The following is a 14,952-nucleotide window of genomic DNA, read 5'->3' as shown; positions in this document are numbered from 1 at the left end:
CACCCAGCGGACACTGTGGTGTGCCCAGTACCAGACTGGGTCTTACGGCGAGTACTGTGAAAAAGTGGGGAAATTATTATCAATCTTACTAACAATAACATGAGCAATTCTTGCAATATACATACATACAATTACAAATGTAAAAAGAAAAGACAATACTATAATACTAGTCTATTTCACTAATGCACATGCCTTTAGTGTGATAGAGAGATCCAAATGATGTCAATACTTTCCAGATGTTCATTGAAAACCCATATATGCAAAAACACAACATCTTTATCATCTACACAACATCTACAACACAACAAGTTATAAAAGCACAACAATCTTAATAATAGAGTACAAAACTGCTATGGGCAGGGGGGTTGGGCGATCCAGAATGGGATTAGATGACGTATACCCAATATGAACACAAAAGATAGAGAAACAAATTTGTAAAACATATGGCATGATTTTCATCAATCATAATTCGATGGTCATAAATGACAATTATATTAGAATCTTTAGTCTATAACATGCCAATTTATAGGAAGGAGGTTTTGATGATGATAAACCTCCTTGGTTTTAGCAAGGAATAGGTCAACATTTCATCTGAATTGTCAATTTAGGCCTCTTTGGGGAAACCTTGGAAAGAATATTTGTGTATTTTGTGAAAGAAAATCATAAACGCAACTTGCTCATCTTGCAAAATGGGGTGTGTTATTATGAATACAATTGATATTTGCAGCTTTAAGAGAAGGAATATGAGGACGTGTTCAACACTCAAATCATTTTTAGCACAACCAAGAAGGTTAAAATTAACCTCCTTGGCACGACTTTGATCATCTTAGATCGGAAAAGATTTACAAAAGCAAGAAAAACTGGGCGTACTCTGATTCGGAGTACTCCGAGAGGGAGTCCACATCGCTCTGCGAGCCACTGTACTCCCCGTCCGACTCAGGACCGCTGTACGTGTCCTCTGGATACCGCCGAGTAGCCATGGGTCTCACATAACACACATAACTCCACAGTTAGGGAGAAAAACAAAAGTCTCCTTCGTGTTAGCAACAAGACGTTTTTCAAGTTGACAGCGACGCCATCTTGGTTCAGTTCGGTGTAAAGCTGGCGGCAGATTCCAACATCGTGCGATTCGAGTGTCAACACAGCACTGTACCGAGCACGCGATCTGGTGAACGATTCGAATTAGGTCAAGCAGGTGGCGCTTTTGTAAAGGCTCTGGATTCAGACCAGGGACGGCTTTGAAAGTATACAGCCAAGAGAACGGAAGGAAGATTCTCCCCTACGTCAAATATGATAGTCGTAGACTGTGTACATACGGTTCTTGGTTGTTATATCGACAGACAGTGACGGTCGGACTGTTCTAAGGGACCGTACGATATTTATCGGGGGGGGGGGGGGGGAGGGCTGGTGCATTGGAAGTCGGATCAAAAAAATTTTTGATGGCCCTCCCCCCCATCTCAAAAAAATTTAACGTGACCCTCCCCCTCCACCTAAAAAAAATCAACATGACCCTCCCCCCGACAGGCATCATTAAACAGGTAGAAAAACAACCGATAAAATAATCTTAATATAGACGTCAGGGCACAAGGGCGCCAGTGTTCTCGCCAGGATTTTTTCACAGCGTCGGGGCAGGGTTCCAGGGGCATGCTCCCCCGGGAAAATTTGGATTTTCAAACCCTCTAAAACAGAATTTCCTGCAACTTGAGAGGAAAATTATGCCCTTGAGATTGGATGCCGGTTGCCTTTTTTACTCCCGTTTTTCAGTAATCGACGTCCGCCCTCTCTCCAAAAATACGTTATAACCATAAGCTCGGGGAATCAGCAGTCTGTGATCTGGCCCGGGTATTATTTGTCCAGTCATGTCTATATGAAAATTTTGGGGTTTTGATGCTTCCAAACAAGGCTCTAGCTAGTGAGTTCGTCAGCCCATGGAAGATGGAAAAATCCTGCCAATTTTTTTCCGGTATTGAATATTAAAAGAATGCCTACCTCGTGAGATCGATGTTGCGCCCTCCCGCATCAAATGCTAGTAGTTTTTCCAGAGGATAGAATAAACGGCGCCATCACACCTTGTGTTTTTTTTTTCTATTTTGCCCGATGATTTTACTCAAATTTATCGAATCGGTCGGTTTCACAAGGCCGCGACGTCATTTTCCACGAGCGTGCGTTTGTTTCGTGCGACCTCAGGTAACCCCGTTTTCGGCGTGAAATCTTTGGCTCACCGCTGGATTTCTTTTTACATAGAGTAGAGTAGACCAAGAACGTTATACATTATACGAAGGAGGGCGATCTGCTGCATCTTTGGCAGTGATCAGTGCCGGTGTAGTCTTGAAGGAGTAGCCAGAAAAGACGTGCTGGGCGCTGCGATCGACAGTCCGTCTGGGGAGGGGGGTGTGCCGCGCCATGTGCTACGGACGCCAATGCCAGTGCACAGCCGACTCGATCGACACTTGACAACAATATTGCGGCCCCTTTTTCTGCCGCAAATTTTGTCTTTTTGAAACAAAAGAAATGTTTTAAATAAAAAATAAAGTGTATAGTTTTGGATTCTTCACATATTTACCGTGCACCGCTTTTGTAACTTAAATATTTTGGGAAACTCAGCCGAGCCGAGTGCGTCTTTCCAGAAAAAAATAAGTCTGTAGACGGAATGACGTATGCTTTGCGGGAACACTGGTCCAGGGCAGTGCCACTTTGGGGGGCCTAGGGGGGCAAAGCCCCCCGGAAGCTCTTGCATTTTAGGCTATTCAGAAGGCTTATTTTATCAGTTTTAGGGCCATGTCAAGATATGAAAACAAAAATAGTATAAACAATTCTTTCAAAAAAATTAACATGGCCCTCCCCCCTATTAAAAAAAAATTAACATGGCCCTCCCCCCACCTCAAAAAAAATTAACATGGCCCTCCCCCCCTAACGCACCAGCCCTCCCCCCCTGATAAATATCGTACAGTCCCTTTAAACGTCATGATAAAGTGCCACTGACAGCTCTGTCCTTCACCCTCAGATAGTAAGATCCTAGTAACGGTTATATTGGTCTTGTAAACGAGATTATGTGACAAACTGGGTTACGTTGCAGAAAAATACGGCAACCAAAGAATGTTATCATTCTAACGTCTTCCCTTCCATGACATTTGCTTGAAAAATGCACCTACTGACAGTCACAGTCACCACACTATCGATCATTCTCACCTGATATGGCCTATGGGAACCACTTAAGTCTTTGGGAAGGTCACTTGATGGCAAACATAGGAACTTACCATTGGACTAACTTTGTATTTTGGGGATCGCAACAGATTAAGCAATGAGCAACGGTTTGTGCCATTCTGTGTCACATTGCAATCAGGGTCACAAATGTAGTCTTTTTTTTACAAATACCAGGGAATAGGTATGGCTTAACGTCATAACTGTTACTGCTGCTCGGAGATTCTGCAAAATTATGATTAAATGGTAAATTCAATAGATGACATCAGTGCTTGTATTCATTTTCGCCTGCTTTTGGAAAAAAAACATTACTCTTTGCCTATGTGATCACTTGAGCTGTGTGTGGACGATGTTCAGCACCAAGGACAGCGGCATTTACCTTATGTTGACAATAAATGAATATAGGAGTCAGTTTATACCTCTAGACGTGGCTATCGTAAGTAAGAAAAGTCACAACAGTCAACACGGCTATCTAACATGGTTCTCAAGATTTTACTCGTATATTGTCCTCCCCCTTCCCCAAGTAGCGCAAACCTGGCAGTGGAATTGGTCCAATTCTAGCTCCGAATTCGGCAGAAGCGATCACAGGAACAAATCTGAGCTAGGCTTGAATGGATACCACGCTATGAATCAACTATGCGACGTCAACAACAAAGTTCAGGAAGGTTAAAACAACATAATGTCGTATTGAAGCTTTTTCACAACACGGATTCAGTCCACGGTGTCACAGTGCCTCCTAGTGATCAAACACCAAAATGCAAATCATTCGTTGACATTGAAAAGAAAAAAAATTTAAAGTTGATTGGCTATCACGGAGTCAATTGTTAACATGATTGGACAAAAGAAACCAATAGCAGACGGGTAAGTTGATAGACAGGGTAAAACATACATAACGTACGTATTAAATTGATATGCTACCATTGGTCAACGTGGTAGCATCTTTACCAATGAGAATGCTTGAGACACTAAGATATTGATCAATCACAGATAAGAAATTAATTCTTCCGGCCTGGAATAATGGTAATAATAATCTTGTTCGCAAGGCGACGCTTCTGTATCAGTAGAACAGTTATTGTCATTTGATGCATCGAATTAATTTTTTTTTTACATCGGCGCGCGCATTGATTTTCACCTAATTTGGAGAAAAAAAGTGGAAATTTTGTTACTAACCGACAATGATCAACATATACATTGCACCATACCCTTTGCCCACCTATTTTTTCCCGCGTTCACATCAGATTTGGAGTGTAACGTTATAGAGGATGCCATGCATACAATTTACTTGCTGTGACCTAAAGGAAAAAAGAGAAAATGCATCTAAAAGTGACCTCTAAGATGCAATCCCATGCATACAATGAAGTTGAAACTGTGTCCCATTTTAATTGTGTGAAAGTTTGGCCAAGCGTAGTTCCCGGGTCTGGATGAGCTGAAGATTAACTTACAACACACAGAGCTATCAGAAAAAAACAAGCCGTCCTGACCTCAAGGTCATGACATGGGGAGGGCGAGTTCTATTTCTAGAAGTAATCAGCAGTATTCAGCTTAGAATATGAGCAGAGGGTGGTAGATTATACAATAACGTTGCAGGCTTTTTAAAATCCTAGATATAAGTTGCAGTAATGTCTGGACCAGGGGCACCTATTGTCAATTACATGTATAAAAACAACACAAAATACTTCATATAAAATTCATACGCGATTCAATATTTCAGAAACAATTTTCATTTATTGATTGTAAAAATGAATATTAAGAACAACAGTTCGTGAATTGGCAACAAAAAAAGTTATGTAGCAATATTCTGCGTACTTTGCTATTCTAATGAAAAGAACTATGTCACGCGTTTATGAAATATTTCTGCAATGTATGAATAACAGGTAAGGTGATTATTCTTTTGCGCCATAAACAAGTAATCTAACAGAAACAAGCTCAAACATTCTTTATACACACAACAAAGGCACAGCATCTTTTGTAATACGTCCACCACATATACTAACAAGTGGGTATAATTGTACGTACATATATCTAATATTGAATAAATCAGCATTCAACAACACTACTGGTTCAAAGGTCTAAACATGATTTGATGTATTTAACTATTTTTACACACTAAGGGTATCTCCTACAAGAATGTAATTGGATTATAGCGTAAAAAGTTTTATATCGTTTTGAACAAGAACGAAAGGTGCAGCTTTGCGTGTTTATCACCATATTGTAAACAACCCAATATTGTGAATAAGTGACTTTCGATTTGATACATTTAATCTATGACTGCAGATCCTCTCCTCATCTTTGTAATTTCTCTACGAAGTGTTTTCCTTCTCTGTATATTTTCCTTAAACATAAATTGAAAGTTTTGAATTGTTTTGAACACAAGAATTTCATTCTTGTATGTATTTATACATCCTGCAAAGGGATCGTAATTGATTGGTTAACATATCAATTTGGTACAAGATGCCATATAAAGCTAGCTATGATATGTGGTCATGTCCACATATTGTGAGTTGTGACAATGTTTACAGTACACTCCATGTCAAACATTGTGTGAGATGTAGTATCAGTTCAGTAGTGGTTCGTAGTTTCCTTTCCCCTTACCAGACAATTTGCGGCGTCGGTAGAGGTAAAACCCGGCGGCGGCTGCGATGACAACCACAAGCGGTACTATGATTCCAGCGGCGATGGCGGCAGAGTGGCCGGGGGATGACGGTTTCGGGTCCAGAGAACACTCGTGGGCTGACGAGAACTTTCCGTCCTGGATGCTGAACGGCTGCAAGTGTACCTTACGGACTAGGATCTCTACGTCCTTTGTCAAAGTCAAGTTGTAGTCCGCCATACACTTGTAAGAGTGGCCAGCTTCGGTGTAGAACGCGTGTGCAGACTTGTTGCTGGCCTGTCGAACTTGAGCGGGGTCTTTAGCGTCGGGAAAATGAGCTTGCAGTTCTTTGTAGCTCAGGTCGATAGTTTCTGCTCGGAATGACTCTGTCCCCTTCGACCCCATCTTCGATTTGGTGAACTCAAAAGTGAGAGAGATCGTGTTCTGGTAGAAACCAAGAGTCAGGGTAGATTTGTCCTGTCCGCAGACCCCCGTAGCGACAGCGCCGGTTGGGGCGTTGAACCTCGCGACTGCTTGCTTGTTGTCAGTCTTCGTGTACTTGATGTGAAACTGGATGCCCATGTTGGCGAGGATGCACGGTTTCTTGTCCTTACCCGTGACCGTGTAGTTGCCTTGCTTCGGCTCAGGTGGGAATAGCGGTGGGCCTGTGGTGTGGTGAGGTTTGGTGTGAGGAGGTTTGGTGTGTGGATGAGGAGTAGTGTGGTTCTTGTGTGGAGGAGCAGTGGTGTGGTTTGTGTGGGGTAGAGGTGTAGTATGGTTGGTGTGTGGCAGCGGTGTAGTGTTGTTCGTGTGTGGCAGTGGTGTAGTGTTGTTCGTGTGTGGCAGCGGTGTAGTGTTGTTCGTGTGTGGCAGCGGTGTAGTGTGGTTCGTGTGTGGCAGAGGTGTTGTGTGGCCCCGGTCCTCTGGACACACAGACTCGTTCGCAAACTTCCCGCCTTCCACAGCAAAAGGCTGCAATGTCGTGTTTCTGAATTCCACCTCAGCTGAACGGTTAACGGGCAGCACCACTTTCGAAACACATTTGTACGCCATCCCAAGTTTTGTCTCAAACTCCTTGAGAGACCTGTTCTCCAGCCTGACCCGTCTTCCAGGCGAGCTGGTGTTCTTGAAGATGACCGGATCTTCATTGTAGGCAACTCCGACGGACCACAGGACAAAGTCTGTCTTCATTTCACCTTCCTTGCGGAAGCCAAGCTGTAGGGTGACGTTACCAGGTTTGAAATGCAGATTCAGGGATGAGTTGTTCGCGCCACACATTCCCCCTGCGGAGGCTGTCCTGGGAACGTCGATGAAGGCTGTCCTTGTCTCGTTCCCGGTACTGTTGTATGGGATCCTCAGTTGGATGGCGGCGTCAGCCAGGAGACAGGGTTTGCCGTCTTTACCCCGGACGGACCAAGCGCCCTCTGGAGGGCGCGGTGGGGAGGTGGTAGGCATGGGGGTGGTGACGTTGGGGTGAGGGGTGGTGTGAGGGTGGGTGGTAGGCTCTGGTGTCGTGTGTGGCAGGTCAGCTGAGCAGACGTCTTCGTCTCCGAAAGTATTGTTCTTGACCTCGAAGGGCTGTACTTTCAGGCCAAAAAATGTAGCGTTGACCATACTACCGAACTGAACCGGAGTGCTACTGTTACAGCGGTACGAACGTCCGAGAGGCGCGAGAAGAATGTGTTCAGGCGAACTTTCGGTCTTAGTCGTGTTCGGATGTTTGCTGTATGGGAACAACGTCTCCGTCTGGGTATATACAATAGTGAGCTTTGTGACCATGAACAAACCGTTAGCGCTCACTCCGAATTCTGCGGTTAGATTGACTCCCCTTTTGTCCAGTAGACTTATGAAGGACGCGTTCTTGCCACAGCTTCCCGTCGCTGTAGCCTGGGGACTGAAAGTGAACGTCGCGATGCTCACCTGTGTACTAACGTTTGTCTTGTACTGTATGGAGAACATGGCGCCCAGCCTCGCCAAGATGCATACGGCACCGGTCTTCTTGTCCGTGACGTTGAAGTGGCCAACATCGGATAACGGAAAGGGGGTAGTGACGGGGGGACCGGGGGTAGTGACAGGGGGAGAGGGGGTGGGGTCACCGCTACACTCCTGTGCAGCCGAGAAAATGCCATTCTTTAGGTCAAAGGGCTGGAGCTGTACGTCGGCGAAGGTGAGTTGTACGTTGTTCTGTATCGGGACGATCTCGGGCTTGTTACAAAGGTAGGAGTCCCCATATTTTGTCACAAAGAGAACGGAATCCAGGGTAACTCTCTCCGTCATCGACTTGTTCACTGTTTCCGACGAAACACCGGGGAAAAGATCGGGCAACAGATAGTACTGAACCTCTAGTTCTTTCAACCAGAACCTTCCTATGCCAAACGGAGCGAGTTTGGTAAAGGTCGCACTAAAGCCGAACCTGCCGGGGTTCGTGACATTGAGAACAGCAGGGTCGCACGTCCCAGTCACGGCGCCGTCAGGTGGGAGGGAGAAGGTGGCGGTGCCCGTGGTGTTGTCTTGTTTCTGGTACTTCACGCCGAACGTCAGGCTGAGGTCGGCACGTATGCAGGTGTCTCCTGACTTCTGGTCTGTCACCTTGTAGCTTCCCCGAGGTGCCTGGCCCAGTGCGACGTGTAACGCGGCCAGAAGAATCACCACACACCGCAGCATTGTTGTAAACGGTGTTCAACAAGTGGACGATACAAACCAACTCTCCAATGACCTCAGGAATGGCGCAGCTGTGCACGTGATTCTCCGACCCGACCCACCTTAGGTTTACAGGTGTAAAACAAACACACACCCCGGACTTGTGTTAACCTGTTTGTTATAACTGGACTCAATGCGAACTTTGAAGTCTCGGTCCGATGGGAACGTATTTGAACTACTGTAAATTCATTTATGTTCACCTGGATAAAATTTCGCGGTAGGAGCGGGAAGGATTGTTTCGCGGTGTTAAGTTCGCGGTTGAAACAATATTGTAGTACATGTTTGAAACCATGACGGCACATGGCCTAGAAATGTTTATCTCGTCTCGACCAGAACGGAAATAAAAGGACTCCTAGTATATATGCAAATGGTGGAGCAGGGCCACTATCCTGCCATGGAGAATCGAGTTTTACTACGTGACAGCAACACATTTCCATTAGATCTCCTTCTTATTCAATTCCAACACTGTATTCATCATACTTAGTTATGTCTATGATATTGATTTTGAAGTAGCAGTTGTTTAAAAGGGTAGCATCGTCTTTATTTCTTCGAATTCTAAATGAGATAGTTAACAATGCGTAACACCAATGCGAGGTGGATTCGGCAACCTGTACGCCTGACCTGCACATGACTTTTAAGGTGAAGGAGCGGTGTGCAAATCCTGCACTGATAATCATGTTTTGTTAATCAAACAGCCGTGCCATGAATATGAGTACCACTGGATCATAGCCTACTGATAAACTGTCATGCAGGTCACTTTTCAGGGGTTTGCAAAGTAAAGTAGCTTCTTATGCTGTAAAACAAATGTACTGTATAACGTAATTTTGTTCCATCAGACAGACAGACCCAAAAAGCTTTCTCAACAAAGGTAAAAAAACGGAATGTATTCATGTCATGAATGTTTATTTAACAGATCATTATCAGTGTAGAAGAAGTCACGCACAGGTATATCTGTTCGATCTGAACGCTTGCGCAGTTCTTGTGCGAGTTTATTGAGTTTAGGAGGAGGTACGGCAAATCTCCTTTTCACGGATTCATGATTTCGCGGTGGAAAGATCAGCGCGAAAACCGCGAAAATAAAACCACCGCGAACATTTCAAGATTTACAGTAAGTGCCCTTTCCCGAATCGAACATGACGTTATTTGTTTGCAATATGTCACCACACTGCGTGTACTTGCCTAAGACTAAGACTATCTATCGATCACTATCCGTTAAAGACGCTCTAAGTGAAAACGCTTTTAAGTATGTTGTTACAAGTTGCGACTAATAGAAACTATTAGCAATCTTTGTCTAGATCTATCAAAATATAGTACGAAATATAAAATGATCCAATGTTTTCTTCCAGAAGCTATCGATCTGGTCATTGATACATCTGTACAATGTCGTTTCAAAGGTATTCACACACAGTAATGCAATATACACTGCCTTTTCACGAAACAAAACCTTTGCGCGGCATACAATGACTGGAAGTGTTTTTCTGTACACAAATACATTGAGGGAGCATTGCATAGATCTGTACAATTTGGACTTGAGTTTGATATTCACATTGACAAGTACATGTAAGTACATATATGTAGTGAATAATTGTAGATGATGCAGACCATTGCAAGGTTCACAATTCAATTGCACGATTTGTCCAAGAAAAATATCCATTGAGAAAGGTTGACGGCAATGTGTTTTGGAAATTAAACTACACTTCATGCAACAGGAAGACCCAACTGAAATCACCTATGGCAAAGGCGCCCCCTGCCGACGCTAAGAAAAAGTTTCAAGCTAACTACTCCTGCAAAGTCTGAAAGTATAATGATGTTGATGAAGACTTGACTGCTGCATCCAAATGATTTATAGTAATAGCTCATAGACAAAACTTCTCGCATGCCTGCTTACAAAAAACTGATACATCTCATTCCTATAAACACATTTTATGTCAAACTGCTCTTTCTATGATCACGAAAGAAAAGAGCTGTTTGAAGAGGCCATCAAATTCCATCCAAACTTCTCAACATTCACCGAAAAAAAGAAAACAATTCTCCTTCTAGCTTCACAAAACCCACACATAATAGAAAAGGTGGGATCTTTCGTCTTCCACTGTCTTCGAAAAAGGAGTCGATCCCAATAACCCAGGACCTAGAGTTAGCTTTTACTAGTTTTAGACAAGAGTAGACACCTTTGATATTGTTTTTTACTTTGTCTGAACCCCTTATGTTACCTACAATTAGCCCAAGGGCAAGAATCTGCAATAAACATTATCATAAATCCCACATAACTGTTACTACCTACTGTTCATCGTTTATTTGTCTGCACTTGAACATAATAGATACGTAACAATGAAATATGAATGAAATGTAACGGTGTGAGGGAGGTCGGGAGCTTGTGCTCAAAGGCCACCTTTATCAACTTATCAAATAAATCAACCAAACAAAAGAAATAAGTATAGATAATGAATAAAGGAAACAATATTTTGAGAACATAGTACAATCAATAACTTACGCCCACATCGGGTAATCAACTAATCATGCATGGGTATCAGTACAGAATACTGCCTGACGTTAGAATCACGTGACATACCTGGTGCTCTTTCTGCTGTTTCTCCGACTTCCCCCGTCCTGACTTCGTGAGGCAAATGACCATTCTGAGATGCTGCTGCCCAGGGACGTGACAGAAGACTGGCGAGAGACTCTAGAGCCAAGTTTATAGGAGGTCCTCCTGAGGAAAAATAAGACAACAATGTTTCAAGACGTGCTCCTGGCCTGGCGCATGATTGTTTGTTCGTGTAAAAGTTCATCTTTGGTCACAAGAAATTGTAGTATACTAGTACTTTAACTGCTAAATCAATCAAACACAGTAAAGAAATGTTCGACTGTTTACAACTTCAACTTCTTCAAGGTAGAATAACCCACGACGAAATGTTAATTTCTTGTTTATTTCTAGAGTAGTTTATAAACTAACGGAATTGAGTGGTAGTGCAGCCTGCACTACATCGGCTGACGAAAAGAGGGCGCCGTTATTACCAACACGCGCACGCGTAGCAAAGTAGATTTTACGTTTACGTAGATACGTTGTATGTTATTTGCATAGCAGATCCAGACGGTTTAACATTAAGACTAGATTGGACGTTTGGTGACTTGTATGTGTGCGGCTTCCCGACGATAGCGGTACGTCCCGGTGTTATCAGTGGTTGGGCACAGTTATATCGGGTCCGGTAGAATCACACTGCTCGGATATTCAAACAGCGACAAACTATGTCAAACAGTCGACCCCCTGCTAATGTGATTAAACGAATACTTTCGTTGGTCTAGGTCGCAGGTTGTAATAGCTATTTTGATCAATTTCTCTTAAACAGATACCTGTCTTCGTACGGTGCTGTATTACAACAGAGGGTATAGATAACGTGTTAGAACAGCATCATAATGATCATACTACCTCCATATTTTTCAATTTTATCTAACATCGCGTCACATAACGTTGATAGCACTATTATAGACATTCTCTCGATAACTCGACAATTACAATTATAGACATACTCTCGATAACTCGACAATTACAATTATAGACATTCTCTCGATAACTTCGCCTGCCATGTATGTGCGCCATATCTGTCTTGTTTGGGTACAAGAATAATTTTGATAACGGACTTTGATCACCGTGTAGCACCAAGTTCCACCAAGGTTGGGCACTCGGCCACAACTTCAAAATTTACTATCACGGCAAATTCGATCGCGATCAAACCGGTAGTTAAGACATTTCCCTAAGCTTGGTCCGGTCGGCATTTTTTCTAATAATTTGAGTCGCCGAGCTATATATCACACGTACATGACTCTGCCTCCATGCTAACAAAAAAGAAGTATTGTCATACTGACCAATATGGACGACCTTACAATGTGGTTTGAATAATGATAAGTGAAACAAAACCAAAATCTTCACGTAATAAGGTTTCTATATCAAACAAGCAATTCAGTCGTGTTTTTTTTCTTCTATTTTGCTCTTGGACCTACGAGGACAGTGTGGCACTGCACTCAAGTTTTGTAACTTACATTAACAGTACCACATACACGGTACAGACAGAAGGTAAAGATAGTCTTTTACCTCCCCGACCGAAGTCAGATACCTGGTGTTTTACACCTGGGTGCAGTGAGGAAGGTCGTGTAAAGTGCCTTTCCCAAGGGCACAACGTCGAGGCCACGGCGGGGATCGAACTCAGAACCTCTAGATTCCGAGCCGAACGCTCTCCCAGTTACGCCACGGCCGACGCCACAATTCAGTCGTGTTTAAGAAGACTAAAATTAGAAGTACCTCAAAATCCTATCATCCCAACTTTCAAAGCGACCAGAAAACCACGTGCAATAGCCATACCGCCGTTACTATTGTCTCTCCTGCTATTTTCATTCTCTTTCGGACACGTCCCTTAGTCAACGATTATAAGGGATTAACGTTGCCACGGCAACGGAGACGCGCTTGCGTTATTAGCAACAAAAACAATAAACAACATGTCTCACTACAGTGGCAAAAGTACACACTGGGCATATGCTGCTGGTGATAACTGTGATTATTAATTACCCGCTCTGGGCTAACGTCTCGTGTGTGTTTGTTCTCCACTTGCGGCGCCGTAACGTTTTAATAAAGTGAGCATCTTATCCTCAACAACTTTGAACTATAGATATGAAACTTAAAATAACAACTACTTCAAGTTGAACCAACAGCAAAATTGAAAGCAATTAAATTAAGTAGAAAAAATTGATTAATTATGGATCTAAAATTAATCTGTGCTGTATATTTTTCATTTAACATATTGTCAACCTTCTAAGAGTTAATCCAATACCAAAAGGAAAACCCCAAGATTTACTTTCAAAGACCTATGTACTTACAAGATATCATCACAATCCAGCCATGGCTTCTTGAATTATGATAAAGAACGTAGGTCAGAAATACAGGTACGCCAAAACAATACAGCGGTCACGGAGGTAAGAAGTAACGTTCACCAATAATGAAAAACGTGACTTAAGCTTATACAACACCGAGTGTGTTATTGAACATTCGGGAAGACTTTGTCCGGTAGTTAACATACAGTTCTAGGTAACCATAGAGAAGGTAGTACTGGGTAAGCCCTTAGTTTGTAAACTTGACCCGTATGTGCAACATTCACTATCATTCTTGTCACCAGAAACCGTAAGACACTAGAACAATAAGGAAGTTGGGTCAAAGAATATTATGGAGGACAATAATTTTTTAAGATGTTGTGATGCGTTCAACCTACTCAATAACATGTACTTTGGAGTATTTGTTTGTCGAACATAGCATCGTTAAAGATTTTGACATTATTAGCTAGCAAACCAAATCTTGGACTATGGTCAAGTAGGCGCCACAGTTCGCCGTCAGTAGTGCAATAATTGCTCTACAATCATTCAAATGTAGGATTTATACCATTTAGGGACAATTTACCACCGATCTTATCAAAGAAATTTCGCCAGCGTTAAGCACTTCTTGACAATGATTGGATACAAAAATGTGGGACAAAACGTGTGCTGATGACATGATTGGACGGTAATATCAGACAAATGTAGTCGACGGGAGAAGGGCGATGACTTAGCTTTGTGTGGGGTACTGCGGGAGGCATGTTCTAGGTACAGCTAAATAGAAGATGCAATCTCAACTTCTCCAAAACGTCCATTTTTACTTCAGCACCCACCCACCCACTCTGTCCAAAGAACACGTCAAATCACACCATAATTCGTTCAATACCGAGGCCAAACGTCCAACAAACTCACCTACCTCGCGAACACGTCCACCGGATGGATCGATTTCTTGATAGGTCATTATTTAAACGGGCAGACAATGACTTCTGGACACTGCCATTAAAATGATACACTCAAATTACAAAGGAAGCCCCTCGGGGTATTTTGTTTTTAATGCGATTAAAGGATTTGGTTGTGTTGACCTTCATGATAATTAATCAATAATTTTGGTCAGGGAGAATGATTAATTAAGCTTGATGTCCTTTATTCGTCATTAGCATTATGGGGTCTCTTGGTCTTAATGAATAGTGTAATCATGACTTATCTATGGTTGTTGTACAATCCCTTTCACAACAATGATCCCCAATACAGGGCAAATTTCCTAACCTTGAGAACAGATCAAGTTTAACCGTTAATAACATACGTGTAAGGTTATGGCGCTGGTAGAAAGATAGTCTTGTTTCTAGTCAGCTACAAATTTTCCCCCAACAAGCCAATAGTCCAACTGGCCATGTTTAAATTGCGATAGTAATCTCAACCACAGTTTTCAAAGCCATATAAACTAGCGATACAGATAAAAAGTGAGGACTGCACTTACCTGTACAAGTCGAACAAAGGATCTCTTGCTGACACGAAGTCTGTTGCCATGGCTCCTCAAAACGGGACGTTTTCCTGGGAATGATATCCGAGCGATTTGGCCAGGACCACTTACCCTGTTCCGTGGGAGG

The 14,952-nt window shown here is 42.8% G+C and overlaps 2 protein-coding genes across 4 annotated transcripts in view; both read right to left on the bottom strand.

The window, feature by feature from the left end:
* LOC118412349 (protein inturned-like) overlaps positions 1–14,952 on the bottom strand; it is a 42,623-nt gene extending 27,671 nt beyond the window's left edge. The window contains exons 1-2 of one of the 3 annotated variants that reach the window (XM_035815151.1): positions 14,823–14,952; positions 11,061–11,198 (exon numbers count right to left, since the gene is read on the bottom strand). In XM_035815151.1, the coding sequence (XP_035671044.1) occupies positions 11,061–11,198; positions 14,823–14,872 (188 nt within the window). In that variant the 5' untranslated portion in view covers positions 14,873–14,952. Of the gene's footprint in view, positions 1–3; positions 55–870; positions 1,306–11,060; positions 11,199–14,822 lie in introns of those variants that run through there. The other 2 variants (XM_035815152.1, XM_035815153.1) reach the window with 2 other exon arrangements.
* Positions 4,611–8,579, bottom strand: LOC118412351. Its single transcript, XM_035815155.1, has one exon. It carries the CDS (start codon positions 8,453–8,455, stop codon positions 5,756–5,758), a length of 2,700 nt encoding a protein of 899 aa, XP_035671048.1. The 5' UTR covers positions 8,456–8,579; the 3' UTR covers positions 4,611–5,755.

The sequence above is a fragment of the Branchiostoma floridae genome, chromosome 3, assembly GCF_000003815.2.
Source record: "Branchiostoma floridae strain S238N-H82 chromosome 3, Bfl_VNyyK, whole genome shotgun sequence".
NCBI lineage: Eukaryota > Metazoa > Chordata > Leptocardii > Amphioxiformes > Branchiostomatidae > Branchiostoma > Branchiostoma floridae.
Note: the sequence above shows the minus strand (reverse complement) of the source record. Positions and strands in the feature narration are given on the sequence as shown.